We start from the raw sequence: 18247 nt of genomic DNA on the forward strand, positions 1-18247 counted from the left end.
GTCCACCTGGGCTACGGGCAATAAACTGCACACGGCCCTCTAACACAATTAAAATCGCCACAGGCGAAACAAATTAAGAGCATGTACCGTGACAGCAACCCTCTATAGCTACTTAATGCTGATATGAATAAATGTTGTTATCCAGATTCAGGCATTTTCGTTTAATTCGAGCAAAAACAGCCTACAAGTGAAATGGGAGCCGTCTATGGTTCTGTGCTAGATGTTCAATAACTAGAGCACTCCCATCGTATATATTAAAAATATCACCCAAAATAATCACGAAGGAGATTGTGTCTTTTTTTTTCACAAGGGAAGAAGATTTTGTACAATTACCAATTTGTCCAATGAGAACTTAGTCAGTCACTAATTGTTATGAATCCTAGCTCGAGTGACGTCTAGCCCTCCCCTCGACGAGTGTCGAAGTATTACACACATTCATCTCTAGCTCTCCCCTACTACAACATATAAACAAAGAGGGGCGGGACGTAGCCCAGTGGTAAAACGCTCGCTCGATGCGCAGTCGGTGGGCCCACTGGGCTATTTCTCGTTCCAGCCCGTGCACCACGACTGGTATATCAAAGGCTATGGTATGCACTACCCTGTCTGTGGGATGGTGCATATAAAAGATCCCTTGCTGCTAATCGAAAAGAGTAGCCCATGAAGTGGCGACAGCGGGTTTCCTCTCTCAATATCTGTGTGGTCCTTAACCATATGTCTGACGCCATATAACTGTAGATAAAATGCGTTGAGTGCGTCGTTAAATAAAACATTTCTTTCTATATAACCAAAAAGGAGGGTTAGAGGTCACTCGAGTTATAGGAGTCCGTATTCCTAAATATCGTATTATTACAAATCCTGTATGCACAAAGTCTGGGACACTGCAAAGCTTTGTCATTTGTCCCATAGTCGGATGCGTTTACTGTTACGGCCCACATAGATTGAATGCGGCGAGTGCGTATGGGTCGACTATTGTGTCTGATGTGTCTGCGACTGCTGTTTTGAGCATGTAACCTACGATTATTTCATTGCGGGTGGCCGCAAGAATTTTGCAAACACACGTGCATCGCACGCATCCAGTCTAGACGCTCTCATTGAAACCAATGTAACCTATTTAAATTTTTCTTTTATACGAACCGCAAGTGCGTCGCATCCAGTCTATATCGGCCTGGAAAATACTATTTTTAATCTTGAATTTCAACAAAATTTTCAATTATTTATTAATGTCTGTTTATGATATAGGCCTACTAGTATCATAAAATTCGGTGTAACAGTTCAATAGTTATAGATACACTGTATCATACAAGCATAGGCGTACAGGCTGGCTTTTGCCCGAATTAAACGAAAATGCCCGAATCTGCATAATAACATTTATTCATATTAGCATTACTACCAAACAGCTATATAAGGTTGCAAACGAATCACTACACAGTTTTACATGGATTACAAGGTTCCGAATGCACTCAAAAAGATTCGGAAATTTGTTCAGATTACTGGCAGGATTTTGCAAGTAAGCTTTTGATTGGTCGAACGAAAGGTTATTTGGACATGACTTTCAACGGACTGCTTTCAGATCCACCCTTCCCCCCCCACCCCCCACCCACCACCCCCCATGGAATCGTGGACTGGCTATGCCAGAATCCGAATCCATGGTGGGCGTGCCCGAACCGTAAGGATGTGGGCACGTTAATATAGTTCCCATCCCCATCAGATCCACATATAGTACAGGCCAGTGGAGCTGATTTTAATCAGATTGATTTCAACCCTGCCATAGACCTCAGAAACTGTTTCATGAGACCCACATTCATTACAGTGATACAGAGTGGTCGCCCTTGGTATGTTTTTGGAAGGACTTCCGTGTTTGTAAAAACTGATTGCAAACTACGAGAAATAAACATTCAAGATGCATAGAAGGGCCCACGGAGTTGCTGCTATTAAAAAGAAAAGCCTAGCTGAGGTAGTTTTGGATTTGTCGGTATATTATATAAATAGAGAAATAGAGAAATAGTGAATAGTGAAGTCACTGAAGAAAAGTCAATGTTTATTCCTCCCTAGGACTAACTCGAGTCACCTCCACTCCAGCCCTCGGGGTAGGTCTCACTACACAGATGTCATCTGCCATTGAAACCCATGTTAAATTGCCCAACTTCAAACGAAGATTGCCAGTAGAACGGGTTCTCATTGGCACTAACAACATACACCATTGCGAACATACATTATATAAGCATTTATTTTCACTCCAAAATTGAGAACATTTCCATCTCAGTTTTTTGCTATATGACCGCATCTGGCTGTAGTACCAGTCCAAACAGGTGGTTCATTAACTGATTAACTCTGGCTGTCACTTGCGCTGTATACCCATGTCCCAAAAGGTCGATGCACAATATTACAAAATAACATGGGCAAAATACAGTCAGAAGGCTTACCATTAAACATACATATTGTTTTAATTCTTCACCATTTCCTAGAAGTGAATATGTGAACCATAACATGTGTCACAATTAGGAACTATAGTGGACCGTGATGAATGAACTCTCACCCGGAAGTGATCTGTGTAGTAAGACCTTAGGCCTTATGATATTGATATGTAGGGGAAGGCTAGAGGAAACCAGGGTATTTTTTTAAGAAGTCACTATCCACAGGGCTAGTGGGTTTGTAAATTTCTGATCAATTATAACACACTTTGTATACGGCTGTGTCAGGTTTCTTTGTGTAGTGTAGCTATTTCTCGTTCCAGCCAGTGCACCACAACTAGTATATCAAAAGCCGTGGTATGTGCTATTCTGTCTGTTGGATGGTGCATATAAAAGATCCCTTGCTACTAATGCAAAAAAGTAAAGGGTTTCCTCTCAAAGACTATATACATTACCAAATGTTTGACATCCAATAGCCAATGATTAATAAATCAATGTGCTTTAGTGGTGTCATTAAACAAAACAAACTTTAACTATTAAGTTGTGCCATTTGGGATTTCCCCACTTTTTAAAGTAATACACCACCTACTGTTTGTTTACGTTCTAATTCTCATAGTAAAGCGGCCCTCGCATATCAGCCAGCGTCCGCGCGATTTTTCTAATTGCAAGAGTCGCTGGGGGATTTAGAGCCCGTGGATGAATCAAGTGAATTTCATGTCTGCGATGTGTGCCATCACATATTAGACGGGGCCCGGGCAGTGCCCTTTGAACATTGGATCGCAATGTGTAGACAATGCAGCCGCCAAGGTGTCGGCTGGACACCGCTAGATAAACTAGCGGGCGCCGGCTGATCAAAGAACAGATTGGTAGGTGTCCTGGTGGAGCCTGGCCAGGCGACTGGCGATTGATGTCGGGCTTCCCCCCGGCGTCCGCACCTTGAGTATATATACTCCAGGGCCCAAATCTTGGGGTGGCAGTTGGGGCCCACGTGGGGGCAGTTTAGAAGCCGCCGGTCGGGATCAGCGGGGTGCCCGACCGATGTTGTACAAATTGCCCGGGATGCGTGAGGCTATCGTATGGTGGCTGTGAGGAGCCCGTACAAATCCCAGGGTGCCCGGCGGATTTTTTCCCAATAATTTTCTTCAAACTCTTCAGGTGGCCACTAGATTACCGGTCGGTTTCCAGCAGGCCGCCAGGCGGGGCCCAAGCAAAATGTCTACGGGATTGCCACGACCTAAAATCACGCTTGAAAATTGCAGATTTGGGAGTCAGGTTTTCACGCCTGCTGGGTTCGGGCGACCCCTCAAAATTGCAGTGGAGTCCGTAGAAATCGGGCAGGGTCCTGACGGATGCCTCGTGAAAATGCCCTTTTTGGCCTATTTTAGGGGTCACGCAGGCGCCGTGACCAATATGTGAGGGCTGCTTGAGATGGATAGACAGTCAAGTAGCTAAGAAATTATAAGTACAAGTATATCCAATTCTTTGTTACATTTTACCTCAAAAAATTATTTTTTCTACACAGGAAACAAAATAGGTAAAAACACATCATCTGTATGCCATTTAAAATATTTATCACTCACTCTAACCTTCAGAGACCAATCTATATCAATAAACAGTAATCAATGATTCCCGCTCTAATACAATGTTCAGCAAGCTTATGTTTGACATTAAATACCTTTACATCGATCATTTTTAAGCTACCTAATAAAAAGTATACTGACTGCACCCTCTTTCAATAATGTTCCAGTTAAATACGTTGTTGACAGGTTTCTACTTTCTTCCTGTAGTGTGTGTGTTAGGATTACTGCTAATAACTCGACTTGAGCTGACTTTTGGCGAAGAAAACATTTCTTTCGCCGGCAAGATTAGGGCCTGATTTTGTATTGTGTAAGTGTAGGCCTAATCTTATGCAATAAACTTATAGCCTACTTTGATTTAATAATTTTAGAAAGATACATGTTTTTAATGTATATACATGTATATGCAGGCCATAATCTAGAATTTAAAAAGTAGAAGTGACTTTTCCAGGAGAAAGGGCAGAAGTTTGATTTTAAAAATGAAAAAAAAATGAAAAATGAACATTTATCAGTACATTTCGTAATGTTGCATCATGTTCCATGTTCATTCGGAAAGGTTCAGAATTATACACTCGGTTCAAATGGTAATATTTCTTTACCAAAAACTACTACTTCTAGTAATAAAATTTCAGTAAAACAAATGAATATTTGTAATTAAAAAGCATAATAGTATTTAGTAACTGATAATTATTGTGTCATTGTTGTGTTAAAATGAAAGTAGTAATAATATTTTAGCATTACTGAAATGAATCTGGCTGAGAACCAAACAATGCTTGACTGGCACAATATGCATTGATGTACAGTGTGACCGGCCTCGGTGGCGGCGTGGTTAGGCCATCGGTCTACAGGCTGGTATGTACTGGGTCGGATCCCAGTTGAGGCATGGGATTTTTAATCCAGATACCGACTCCAAACCCTGAGTGAGTGCTCCGCAAGGCTCATTTGGTAGGTGTAAACCACTTGCACCAACCAGTGATCCATAACTGGTTCAACAAAGGCCATGGTTTGTGCCATCCTGCCTGTGGGAAGCGCAAATAAAAGATCCCTTGCTGCTAATCGGAAAGAGTAGCCCATGTAGTGGCGACAGCAGGTTTCCTCTCAAAATCTGTGTGGTCCTTAACCATATGTCTGACGCCATATAACCGTAAATAAAATGTGTTGAGTGCGTCGTTAAATAAAACATTTCTTTCTTTTTTGATGGTGTTCTACTAAAGTAAAAATAATGGACCAACAAGGTTTTAAGTGAGGTATGATACACTAAACAAATTATTGTCTTAAATTCTGTTTTTTGAAATTGGATTAGGTAAAAAATAATAAGGTGACTTCAACTTGTCACTGCTGCTAATAACTCGGTGACATGAGTCAGCATTTGGTAAAAAAAAAAAAGAGTGCTGTTTCACCAGTTAGATTAAAGACTGACATGTATGTTCTATACATTGTTTGAACAACCATTAATGCCAGTGACCAGATTTCAAAATAAACTCAGGCAACAGGTAGTTAGTATTGTTTACATTTTTACTATTAGTGATGACTGTTAATTTAACTAAGTGGACTGTTGTCTTGGCATGTGAGTGAGATCGTACGCCTTTTCGCATAACCAAAACCGTTCTAATGCCAAAAAAAAAAGGTTATAAAAAATAAATGTGTCAAATTAACATATTTGAGTATAAATACATGGCATACTTCAACAATAAAACTTGTAAAATAATCCCCAAAACAGTAATATTTTTTGGTGAATTTTTTTTACCCTCTTATAAGTCGACCCCCCAAGTTATAAAATAATTTTTGGGTGAAAAAAATTCGACTTATAGGCGAAGATATACGGTAATATTAATGTTTAATTCTCTTTCAGGCTAGATATAAAGATAAAGGAACAGAACTAGCACAAGATCAGTTTGCTCAGGTAAGCACCTTGCACTTGCCGGGATTGACCCAGGCGTCGGTTATACTGAACACAGGCCCCTCTACATTAGCTTTTGCATCTCGGAGCCAGATGGTGCTTTGTTGTGTTTTTATATAGATTGTATAAAAGTCGTCAAATGAAAAAAATGGTCGCATTCGCATATGCGACCATATCGGTCGCAATGTAGAGGGCTGTAAGCACTTAAACTTCTGTTATACTAAACACAAGCCCCTTTTAAAAAACAAAACAAGTGGCATAAGTCCACTAAACCATTGTCATTAAATACCAGTTCTGAATGGAGGGTTTAATCTGTTGTTGGCAAAATCACCAAAATACTGAATGTCTCAATAAGTAGTTTTAAAATTGCCCAATTTCCTAAAATAAGTGATTTATAGAAGGAAAAAAAAAAATGTCATCAAATACATGTAGTAGGGTATTTTGATTCTTTTATTGATATCATTCACCTTTTCCATTACTGGTTAATTTTAATCTTAGCATCGTTATTGATATTATTTTATGATCATTGTACATAGTTTATGATCATCATCATTATCCCCATAGGCGCAGGATGTAGCTCAGTGGTACAGCACTCACTTGCTGTGTGGTCGGTCTGGGATCGATTCTCGTCGGTGAGCCCATTGGGCTATTTCTTGTTCCAGCCAGTGCACCACGACTGGTATATCAAAGGCCATGGTATGTGCTATCCTGTCTGTGGGATGGTGCATATAAAATATCCCTTGCTGCTAATCAGAAAGAGTAGCCCATGAAGTGGCGACAGCCGGTTTCCTCTCAATATCTGTGTGGTCCTTAACCATATGTCTGATGCCATATAACCGTAAATAAAATGTGTTGAGTGCGTCGTTAAATAAAACATTTGCTTTCCTTTCCTTTCCATTATCCCCATTTTAACATGTTATCATTATTTTACACAGATGGCACAGCAGATGGACACATTTAAGAAAAATCTCGAAGATTTTGCCACCAAACATAAAGATGATATTCGGAAGGACCCAGAATTCCGAATCCAGTTTCAGGAAATGTGTGCTTCAATCGGGGTTGACCCGTTGGCATGTACGAAACTTATTATTTACATTTTCAAGAAAACAGTTTTGAATTTTACAGCTATCAGAGGGAGTAGTAGTACTTTTTATAACCTGTTTGAATGGTGTACATAGAATATTCTTTTTAACTTCGATCTAGTTCACTTGATTCATATTCAATAAATTAATTAATGTGCAAAAAAACATTGCCTATTGGCTGTCAAAGGTAAATATAGGAATGAATTGATGATCATCATCAATATAAATATTCAAAAATTAAATTAAAACAGTGTGAAGAGCTTTACAAAAAAAAAAGTACTGTATATTAAAATTGCAAATAAAAACCAACATCTTGCAAAAACTATAAAGTAAGTTCAGGGTACATTTGAAATTATTTTCCATCACATTTTGTCTACCAAATATATCTTTCCTTGTCGGTGAGGATTCTTAATGGCTAGAATGTTTTTAAAACATTTTAATTTTTTTTTTTAGAAGAGACACACAAGTTGTGGAAATGTTCTGATATTAAGATAGCAATAACACAGTTGGCCATAATATTGACCATATGATTTGTTGGAGATGATGGTCTTTTGTATTCCTAAGACATATTTTATTTTATTTTTGTTTATTTTAGCAAGCAAGGGTTTCTGGGCTGAAATGCTTGGTGTAGGAGACTTCTATTACGAACTAGGTGTCCAGATTATTGAAGTTTGTCTCGCTACAAGCCATCAAAATGGAGGTACGACAGCTCTTTAATGTTTTTGTTTACTTTGAAAATACTTCAATTATTTATCACTGTTCTTAAATTTTTTAATCTTTTGCTAAAACTAGTGGATAATCATGTTTTTTTATTATTCCTTTTTATGTCTTGCATAAAAAATGATTAGAAAGAAAATAAATTAATAATTTGGTTGAAAGCTGAAATGACTATGGACAAATAAGTGTTTATTAATATATTTAATTTGAAAACACATGGGGCCGATTTCATATGTCTGGGTTATTGGTGGGTTTTGGAAACATATGGGTTAAACCTAGGTTAAACCCTAGGTCATGTTTACTGTGCATTTCACATGTCTGGTCTTCAATAACCCTAGTTTAACACTGGGTTGCAATTGTATTGCTTGTTTAAACCTGCCCTTGAGGTGGTTTTTCACTGGGTTTGCTCGAAGTAACTTTTCTTAATAGATAATTTCGCCAGCAAAATGGTGTTTTACATCAATATCGCTTAGCCATTGAATGTGAACATATTTTAGAGACCATTTAACCCACTACAGTAGCAGATAGAGGGTGGGGGATCGAGGGGTTCGACCCCCCCCCCCCCCCCCCCCCCCCACCTTTTAGACAAGATGCCTTTTGGGTTTTTTTTATTTCCTTTTAGCACGACTGTATGTAAAGAATAATACATGAGTGGCTGTTAGATACCATTTATCTTACAACAAGTTGTTTTAAAATGTATCTAACGAGTGAAAGGGAGTTGGATACGTTTTTAATCAGCAAGCTGTAAGATAAATGGGATCTAACGGACACGAATGCATTATTTTATTTCTTACATATCCTCAAAAATCAGGTTTTAATCAAATTTTAACATCTTTTTCGACTAAAAGTTATTTACAGCCCTTCCGCTTGTAGCTAAGTTTTCGACTGTGCTGTTTTTACCATTGGATGAATGGCATTGGTGACCTGGACATCACCTTGGAGCAGCCAGTCATATGTCTTGAAACACACGTACATGTTAACAAGTATGGGTTATAAAAAATAACAAATGATGTTCTCACCAATGGGTGTGTAAGACAATTAGATCCACCACTTCACACAACAATTATTCACCATGTTCATAGCAAACAAACAACAAAGCGCCTGAGATATATAGATGATAATAAACAAGATACCATTTTTTTTTTTTTAAATTCATGAGTGAAATAATTTTTAGTTGTCATGAACTTTAGCAAGGGAAATAAATTTGATAATAACTGGTATTTCATTTATTATTCTATTTATTACCCCAGCTATTTTTTCTTTAAACGCCTTTATTTTAGACGTACATGTATAGAAACGATATAAACCACTCTACACACTGTTCTGAGTATTGCTATTGCTTTGTATTTTAATCACACTCACAGATAATTTTCAAAAAAAAAAGTTATCTTTATTCTGCTAAAAATATATATAATGAATTGCATTAAAATTACATTTTGTTATAATTTTAACACTAAAAACAGAGTCATGAACGCAAATTCTTTAAACGTCTATCACAAACTGGAGTCTTATAATGACATGCTTTCGTGTTTGTCTCATCTTAACAAAGGGAAAGAAAGGCGAGATTTAACAAAACATTTTCTCGTTGCCCTCAGGCATACGGGTCTCTTTTTTGTTTTGGAGTGGGGGGTGGGGGGAGGCTGGTTTTTGACCCAATTAAAGGGAAATGCCCAATTCTGGGTAACAATGTTTATTCATCTGTGCATTATTACCAACAGCTATGTAGGGTTCTGTACGCATTTTACGTGGATTATAACTAATATTGTGAGTAGAATGATGGAAATACACAGTGAAACGTTTTCAAGCCAGCTTATTTTGGCCAAACATCTCCATCATTTTTGCCCAAATATGGTTTGCCCCAGACTGTGGGGGGGGGGGGGGGGGGGGGGGGGGGGGGGGGGAGAGATAGCTGACCCCCCATCTTGTACACGAATGCTAATAATATACTAGCAACGAGTTTTGAACTACAAAGTAATGAGGTGTAAGCTGTCTCTCGCTTATGTCCCTTTTTAGATCTGCGGGTAACCCATGTAAAAAGCGTGGTTTTGTAAACACGGGTAAAACACACACGTGTGAAATACACCACGGGTGTAGGTCATGGTGATGTTTTCCAGTGGTTTACGTAAACTAGTGTTAAACCTAGGTCTTCATATAACCTGGTGTTATGAAACCCAGACATGTGAAATTGGCCCATGATTTTTTTTAATGCTTTGACAATTTCATTTAAAGGTTCATGTTCATTAAAAAGAAAGGTTTTTTTTATTTGGTAACCCTCTCTGCCAGTACCAAGGGTGGGTGATAATGTATATGTTTCATTCAGCTGTGTAGCCTTAAATGTTTTTGGGGTTTTTCCATTTTACAGTGCTAAGTCGTAGCCGATTGTGCAGGAGATGAATAATTTGGCTATCTTTTGTACAATAGACTGCTGGTCTAAGTATACCTGTCCCAAAAGAAATACAAAAATAAAATAAATAGTTTGTTTTGTTTAAACGACACCACTAGAGCACATTGATTAATTAATCATCGACTATTGGATGTCAAATAGTATTTTAAAAAATGCATGGTTTTGTAAAATGCATAGTAAATGTGTTACCTTAATTTTTATAACTAAAATCAGGGCTGTAGCTAAGGGGGGCAAGGGGGGGGGGGCAACTGCTAAAAAAATTATAGAAACTTAAAGAAAATTATCTTCTTAAACGTTTAAGGAGTTTTAGACTATTAACTAGTCAGTTGCCCCCCCCAAACAAAAACACTGTTTTATATATGTTCATTTATTATGTACACTGTTGTACACTTGCTGCACTTTGAACATTTCAGGTTTAATAGGAATTGAAGAGTTAAGGAAGAGGGTGGAAAAATCCCGAGGTCGACATTCACAGGACATCAGCATGTACGTACTTAAAAACTGCCATAACAACAAAAGCATTGGACTTTTTCGATAGTGGCAGCATCAACTTTTGCATTAAAGTTTCATGTTTAGATCAGTTTCTCACAAACTATAAGTCCTTAGGTCAGTGAAACTTGGTTTATAGTTGCAACTATGGATGTTCATCACAGTGTACTGAATCATTTTATGATTGACGAGACATCCAATTCCGTTGAATTCCTGTTTAAACATGCATTGAAATGAACATCTGCTTCTATGGGTGCATCTATCAGCGAAACGGGGCGGGACTTAGCCCAGTGGTAAAGCGCTCACTCGACGCGCGGTCGGTGTGGGATCAATCCCCATCGGTGGGCTCATTGGGCTGTTTCTTGTGCATCATGACTGGTATATCAAAGGTCATGGTAAGTACTATCCTGTCTGTGGGATGGTGCATATGAAAGATCCCTTGCTGCTAATCGAAAGGAGTAGCCCACGATGTGGCAACAGCAGGTTTCCTCTCTCAATCTGTGTGGTTCTTAACAATATCTTTGATGCCATATAACCGTAAATACAATGTGTTGAGTGTGTTGTTAAATAAAACCTTTCTTTCTTTCTATCAGCGAAACGGAATAAGTTTTTGCGAGGCCTGCATAATATTTAATTCTACGGAATTCTTCTTGTGACCAAATGTTTGACATCCAGTGACCGATGGTTAATAAATCAATGTGCTCTAGTGGTGTCGTTAAACAATTTTATTTTTTTCTTCTTCTTCATTTTCATTTGTTAGATTAAAATATGAATAATGATACACGTCTGAATCACAATCATTCCAACCAGTGCACCACGGCTGGTCAAAGGCTGTGGTATGTGCTTTGTTATCTGTGGGAAAATCCCTCACTAATGGAAAAGTGTAGCAGGTTTCCTCTGATGACTACGTGTCAGAATTACCAAATGTTTGACATCCAATAGCAGATGATTAATTAATCGATGTGCTCTAGTAGTGTCGTTAAACAAAACAAACTTTATAATTAACTAATTCTTTTTATTAATCTAATATGTTTTACGTAAGAGATTTACTCTTATAAATTAGCAATTTGCTTGTATGATTCTTCTAAATTTAAACTCGACCCCCAATCAATGTTAGTGTTTTTAAGCTCTATGTCCAACTTTAGGTGACATATCTGATTATTATTATTATTTAGTAAAATTGTATTAAAGTATTAAACTTAAAGTAAAGTAGGGCTAGTGAATTTTAAATCGTGGCTAGTGAGGTTTTTAAATCACTGATCCCATGGCTAGTGGATTTTGTAAAAATTCTAGAAGCCCTGTGGTGATATTCAGGACAACATTTGTTTTTGTGAGCAGCCAGTCTTTTTCATTTGTCAGGTTGACATACTGTATGAATGAAATCACATTGTGGTTACTTGAATCACAGTCCTAGCTATATTATCAAAACACCATCTGTTAATTTGGGCTCGAACTTAAGAATTTGTCTCGCACAGCCATTGTTTTTTAACTGCCATGGATAAAATGACCCGCTGATGGCAATTTTGACCCTGCCTATGGCAAATTTGTTTAAAGTAACGTTTGCAACAAATAAACATAACTCGAGGTTATTTTGATGTATGTAGGCATATTTCAAATGTACAAATGTTATACACTAGCAGATAATGTGTATTTTGCCATTGTTAAGGAGCTTTACTGACGGCAATTTTATGCTGTCAGTGATGCACCCAACCTATGGCAATTTATATCTCAATGACTACAATTGCCATTGGTGGTATCATTAAGTTCGAGCTCTGCACTGCTCTACATGTTGTACAGGTTTCCAGAGCACGTATGAGATAGTAAATATCAAGCCCTGAGTGTAATAATTTTTATTTTTTGATATTCGTTGTTGCAGTGATGATCTTATGCGAGCAATAAAGAAACTGAAGATTCTTGGCAATGGTTTCACTGTGATCCCGGTGGGCCCCACATTTCTGATCCAATCTGTACCAGGGGAGTTGACCATGGATCACACCAGTGTTTTACAGCAAGCTCAGGTAGGCCCATTTTACTATATTTAATTATATCTTTGTATCTTGGAATATGAAGTTGTAAAATACATTTCGAACAATAAATAATATTACAGGTAGAAACCATAATGTAAACATTCTAAAGACAGAATTATATCAAAGATTATTCACTCGTTTGTGTCTTGTTTATGGAAAATAACATCTGCTTATATTTCAGATTTTAAAACAGACAGTCAAATTTAAAAATTACATCGTTTGAAATTTATTTTTATTGAAGCAATTTTTATGTTCACTCTGTTTACCACCCAAATATTTAAATTTGTTGACTTGTTGACTTGTAATTAAATTTTTAAGAGTCCAGTATTTAGATATGAGAAGTTGGAGTACGCATACCAGTGATAAATTCTGTTAATTATTAATAGATACAATTTAATGTTTTAAAATTATTTTTTAGGCAACTGGTTTTGTAAGTCAAAATATTTTAATGAAAGAACTCAAGTGGGAAGAGGAAAGAACAAAGCGAGCTCTAGTAAGTATAGGGTTTAAATTTTAATGTAAATAAATTCCTTTTATTACACTGCAGTAGTGGAGATACGCATGCATTACTTTGTATCTCCCTCAATTTAAAATGTAAATAAAATTCCATTTCTTACACTGCAGTGGTGGAGATATGCATGGGATATGTTGTATCTCCCTCCATTTAAAATGTAAATAAAATTCCTTTTATTAAACTGCAGTGGTGGAGATACCCATGAGATATTTTCTCTCTTCCACATCTGAAAATGTTGATAAAATTATTTTTATTACACCACAGTAGCTGAGATACCTATAAAATATTTTACACCTTCCATATTGTGGGATCTGTCATTTGAGAGGTCATGCCACACTGTATGACTCCGCATAAAGATGAATACAGAAAGTCTTTGCATGGTTCTTTTAGTTCATGCTTGCATAATCTAACTAAATATATGGAATTACTTTTGCTGTCATTTTGCTGAATGGCATCATTTCGTTAAACTGTTTTCTTTTGACCTGGTATTGCTTTGTTATATCTCATTTAGTTATGTTGGAAATGATTGTCAGAGTTTTGTTCAGTGATATGTGAGGTAATAAATACAATACTATTCTTGTTTCCATAAGAGATCATATATATATATTACAATTTGTGTGTTTTTGACTGTAAATCGCTTGCTTTCACTTGTTATGCATGATTGAAAAGAAAAGACAAAGATTAGCAAGGAACAATATCTGGAGTTGGGGGTGGGCATGCATAATCTCTGGTGGAGGAGGCCACAGTCTGGTGGACGGGGGGGGGGGGGGGGGGGGGGGGCACAAGCCACATGTTTATCTTTATGTATACAGAGTACCTAGGACAAAATAATGTACACTTTCACCTGTGAGTTGGTGAGGCACCACTGCTCCCTACCTGGGGCCTAATTCACTAAACTCTCGCAGGGCAATGCAAAAAGTCTTGCAAAGAGGATGCTTTGTTGTCTAGCAGAGCCTAAGAGACCTTTGTGAATTAGACTCGTGGTTCTTATGGGCTTGAAGGTCCTTATTAATGTAAAGGGGTGGAATGTAGCTCAGTGGTACAGCGCTTGCTCGGTGCACGGTCAGTCTGGGATCGATCCTTGTCAGTGAGCCCATTGGGCTATTTCTCATCACAGCCAATGCACCATGACTGGTATATCAGAGGCTGTGGTATGTGCCGTCCTGTCTGTGGGATGGTGCATATAAAAGATCCCTTGCTGCTACTAATCATAAAGAGTAGCCCATGAAGTGGCGACAGCAGGTTTCCTCTCTCAATATGTGTGTGGTCCTTAACCATATGTCTGACGCCATATGACTGTAATTAAAATGTTTTGAGTGTGTCGTTAAATAAAACAATTCTTTCTTCTTTTTTTTATTAATGTAAACTATTTACCTTGATTAACTGCAAAATATGCTTCATTTCCTACATTAACTGGAGTATTGTATTATGAATATACATATTTTATTTAACCAAATACAGTTTAAACTACATGTGTATTAAGAAACAAACATGTCATACAGGTAATAGTGTAGATGTTTTATTGTCACAGTTAGAGGAAGGGTTAATTTATCTAAATATAGATGAAACTACTAAGAAATTCAAACATGTCATACCAGTAATAGTGTAAATATTTTTATTGTCACAGTTACCTCCCTTATTAAATGTTTTTTCTTGTTTATCGTTTCAGGAATTCATGGTCAAAGAAGGCCTTGCATGGGTGGATGACCATCCAGGACAGGAAAGACAATATTGGTTTCCTAGTTTTTTCCCCGAATGCACAGTGACATGATCAGATGCATTCTACATATTATAGTTTATACCTAATTGACTTCATATTCTGTCGGGATGGGAACTCTGTTGATGTACCCATATCCAGTAGTGGGGGGACACAAGCCAGGTTCAGGCACGCCCATCCTGGACTTAACCTCTGAGTTTGCCAGTGAAAAATTCCAGGACAGGAGGGTAATTTTCTGAGGAACAGTGTCTTGACCCCAGAAGCTTTATAGTAAAAGTCCAGGGAAGACTGAATGACTGTTTCAGAGTTCTTTGGATCCATAGTTGTGTTTTCCAGACTTACAGGTTGACTTTGGCAAGTTGATTTGTGCAAGCCGTAAATAGGATTGCTTCATTTCTGTGGAAAAAGAAAAAAACACCTAATGCTAGAATGTCTTAAATGTTGGAAAAACATTTAATTATTATTATTTCCAAGTTCTTTGGGCAGTTGGATCTCTTTCCATTCTTGCTAGCTGTACTTGGTAAACCACAGAGATGCTAAACCTTTACTAGCAAGATACCTGAGTGCAAAGGATCTGGAATGGGCACAGATCGTCTTTTTAAGTCAGTTTAACTGCTTAAATTACAACCTTTTACTGTTTCAGAGATATACTAGAACAACCACATGTGTTTGACATTCATATATTAAAGCTGCTAGTTTTAGACACAATGGGAACCATCTTTGCAGGGCCCATCTTAACGACGGAACCGACGTTGAACCGTCGTTGAAATATAAATTGCCGTGGGTTTGAGAGCATCACTTTTGTGCTGCTGGATTAAAATTACCGCCTTCGGTAAAACTCCACAACAACAGCAAAATTAATATATCTGGTGTACCTTATCTGCCAGTATTCAACATTTGTACATTTGAAATATGTCTACATGTATCAAAATAACCTTTCAGCAGGGCCGTACTTTGATCAAAATCCTGGGGGTAGGGGGATGGGCACTACTTTTTATAAACAAATGAAACACTATACAGATTAAACCTTGAGATGTGTATGAGATGGGTACGGCCCTATTTCAGTCATATTTAGTTGCTGCAAAAGTCACCTTTAAAAAACATTGCCATAGGAGGCATGCTCAAAATTGCCGTCGGAGGGCCGTTTCACCTATGGCAATTTAAACAGAAATGCTGTGGGTGACAAATTGTTACATTCAAGCCGTCTTTGACTACCCTAGTTCCACACAAATATCCTGCTTTTAGTAGGACCGTGCGCTCATGTTTCAAGCACACTAACTCTACTTCACATTAAATTTCAGAAATTTACTAGCCAGATGAAATGACCGTGTAAGTCTTGTCAAAACTCTCACTACTGGTTGGCGGTGACTTGTTTAATACAATATTCAAACTTAGGTGCTCTTTGAACTTTGACCCGGTGAGATGCTGTTTGGTATTCTGCTACCTGTAGTGCCATATTATACTAGTCTTACCATGGCGGCATTTCTGTACTAGTCTGTTACGTTCATATTCAAACGGTGAGCTCCACGTCACATTGAAAGCCTAAAATCAGATTATAGAGGTACTTATAGTAAGCATGGTTTTTGCACTCTCTTGATGTTTTGATTGACAGCAGATAGTCAATCATGCTGTCCCACCTCGAGACTAAGACCACCACCAGGCGAATTTTTTGCAGGTGGGGGGGGGGGGGGGGGGGGGTCATAGGCAGAGTAATTAAATGAAATATATTTAAGACTTAAACATTCATTCATTCATTCATTCATTCAATAAAATAAGTGAAAACAGTTGTTGTCTTGAGTGGTCCGAACCCTTTTGACCCCCCTCTGGATCCGCACCTGGTCACTTGTAAGTTAATGCGTAGCTTTTAACTAACATGATGGCAACTTACATTGATGTGCAGTAATAGTATGATGTCAAACAGTGATGCCTTGAAGTCTGTTAAAATTATAAAAACTGTTTTCTCGTTTTAATAAAATATTATAAAGACGAGGTATGACTTTAAATGCACCGATTTTCCAATATTAGTGGTAGTAAATCTTAAGGCAGAGAGAGAGAGACAGAGACAGACACAGAGAGAGAGACCGACAGACAGAGTGTGAGAGAGAGAGACGGACAGTGTGTGTGTGAGAGAGGGAGAGAGAGAGAGACTGAGAGTGTGTGTGAGAGAGAGACAGAGGGAGTGAGTGAGCGTATATCTGCGTCCCCGATCTCAGTCGGCCCCCCTCTACTTGCTTCCGCCGTGCCTGCTTTGAGTTTCATATCGTCTATTACAGCTTGTTTGTTTTTGTTTTTTTGTACCATTAGTTTAAATATTAGATACAATTTTCTAATTTCTAATCATGCTGTTATAGTTATATATTCTGGGAAAAGAGAAAATTAGCAAAAACAGGGAAAGTCAACCCCCGAAACCTGTCAATGGGCTATTCCTCGTTCCAGCCAGTGCACGACGACTGGTATATCAAAGGCCGTGGAATGTGCTATCCTTGCTACTAATGGAAAACTGTAGCGGGTTTTCTCACTAAGAATGTATGTCGCAATTACCGAATATTTGACATTCAATAGCAAATGATTAATAAATCAATGTGCTTCAGAGATGTCGTAAAACAAAACAAACTCCCGACCCCCCCCCCCCCCCCCCCCCGCACAAGCGCCTGAATAAAAAAAATCAATGTGCTCTTTGTGGCGTCGTTAAATAAATAAAAAGTTTAATTTTTTAAGCGCCTGAATGGTAAGAGTACCGTATATGGTAGTAATGGGTTTCCTCTCATTCTACAGACAAGTGTCGAAATAACCATCTCTTAAGACACCAAACAACTACAGCTCAAAATGTGCCAAGATATTAAAGGCATATTGTCACAGACCACTGACCTATTTAATGGTCTAACAAAGTATTACCTGAACAAAAATAATTTGATTTGTCCCTAAATGTACTTTATTCAACCATCTTCGTAAGCACCATACTCCATTTATTAATGACATTTTGTAAAAATTATTGAATTATGGCAATGGTCTATAATTCAAAAATTAAAATTGCCGAGAGCGATGACATGCATTTTACTCCATCATGGTTCAATTAAGGTGATGCGATAGATAGATTTGGTTTCCAACAATTAATGTAATTTTTATTTATTATTCATTTTTAGAGAAATAAGTGCCATAAATCCGTGACAGTATGCCTTTAAAGTAACGTTCCCTGCAGTTCCTTTTAGAAAGTTATGTACTTTACGAGCAGCTGCCAGTAAATCAAGTTAAGACTCGAAGCTACCATGTGCGTTTTTGGTACTGCTAGCGGTAATGTTTTATATCAACTCCCAACTTTCTTCTGTCTGGAAATTTAATTATACTGTGTCGTCCGTCAACCGTTAAGATGCTTGAAAAATACATGTAGAACCAAATGGTTTGTTTTAAG

At 37.9% G+C, this 18247-nt stretch overlaps 1 protein-coding gene across 1 annotated transcript; it reads left to right on the forward strand.

Moving 5' to 3' along the window:
* The first annotated feature begins 1822 nt into the window (after positions 1-1822).
* LOC121381199 (vacuolar-sorting protein SNF8-like) lies at positions 1823-16827 on the forward strand. Its single transcript, XM_041510392.1, has 8 exons — positions 1823-1954; positions 5841-5891; positions 6824-6962; positions 7566-7670; positions 10505-10577; positions 12457-12598; positions 13026-13100; positions 14791-16827. Exons 1-8 carry the CDS (start codon positions 1901-1903, stop codon positions 14890-14892), a joined length of 741 nt encoding a protein of 246 aa, XP_041366326.1. The 5' UTR covers positions 1823-1900; the 3' UTR covers positions 14893-16827.
* The last annotated feature ends 1420 nt before the right edge of the window (positions 16828-18247 follow it).

This window comes from Gigantopelta aegis, chromosome 9 (genome assembly GCF_016097555.1).
Source record: "Gigantopelta aegis isolate Gae_Host chromosome 9, Gae_host_genome, whole genome shotgun sequence".
Classification (NCBI taxonomy): domain Eukaryota; kingdom Metazoa; phylum Mollusca; class Gastropoda; order Neomphalida; family Peltospiridae; genus Gigantopelta; species Gigantopelta aegis.

Bases quoted from the DNA above. Each gene is read 5' to 3' on its own strand.
- LOC121381199 (XM_041510392.1), top strand. From the start codon at position 1,901: ATGCATAGAAGGGCCCACGGAGTTGCTGCTATTAAAAAGAAAAGCCTA. The intron at 5,892-6,823 runs GTAAGCACCTTG...TATTTTACACAG, and splicing joins CACAAGATCAGTTTGCTCAG to ATGGCACAGCAGATGGACAC. The intron at 10,578-12,456 runs GTACGTACTTAA...TCGTTGTTGCAG, and splicing joins CATTCACAGGACATCAGCAT to TGATGATCTTATGCGAGCAA.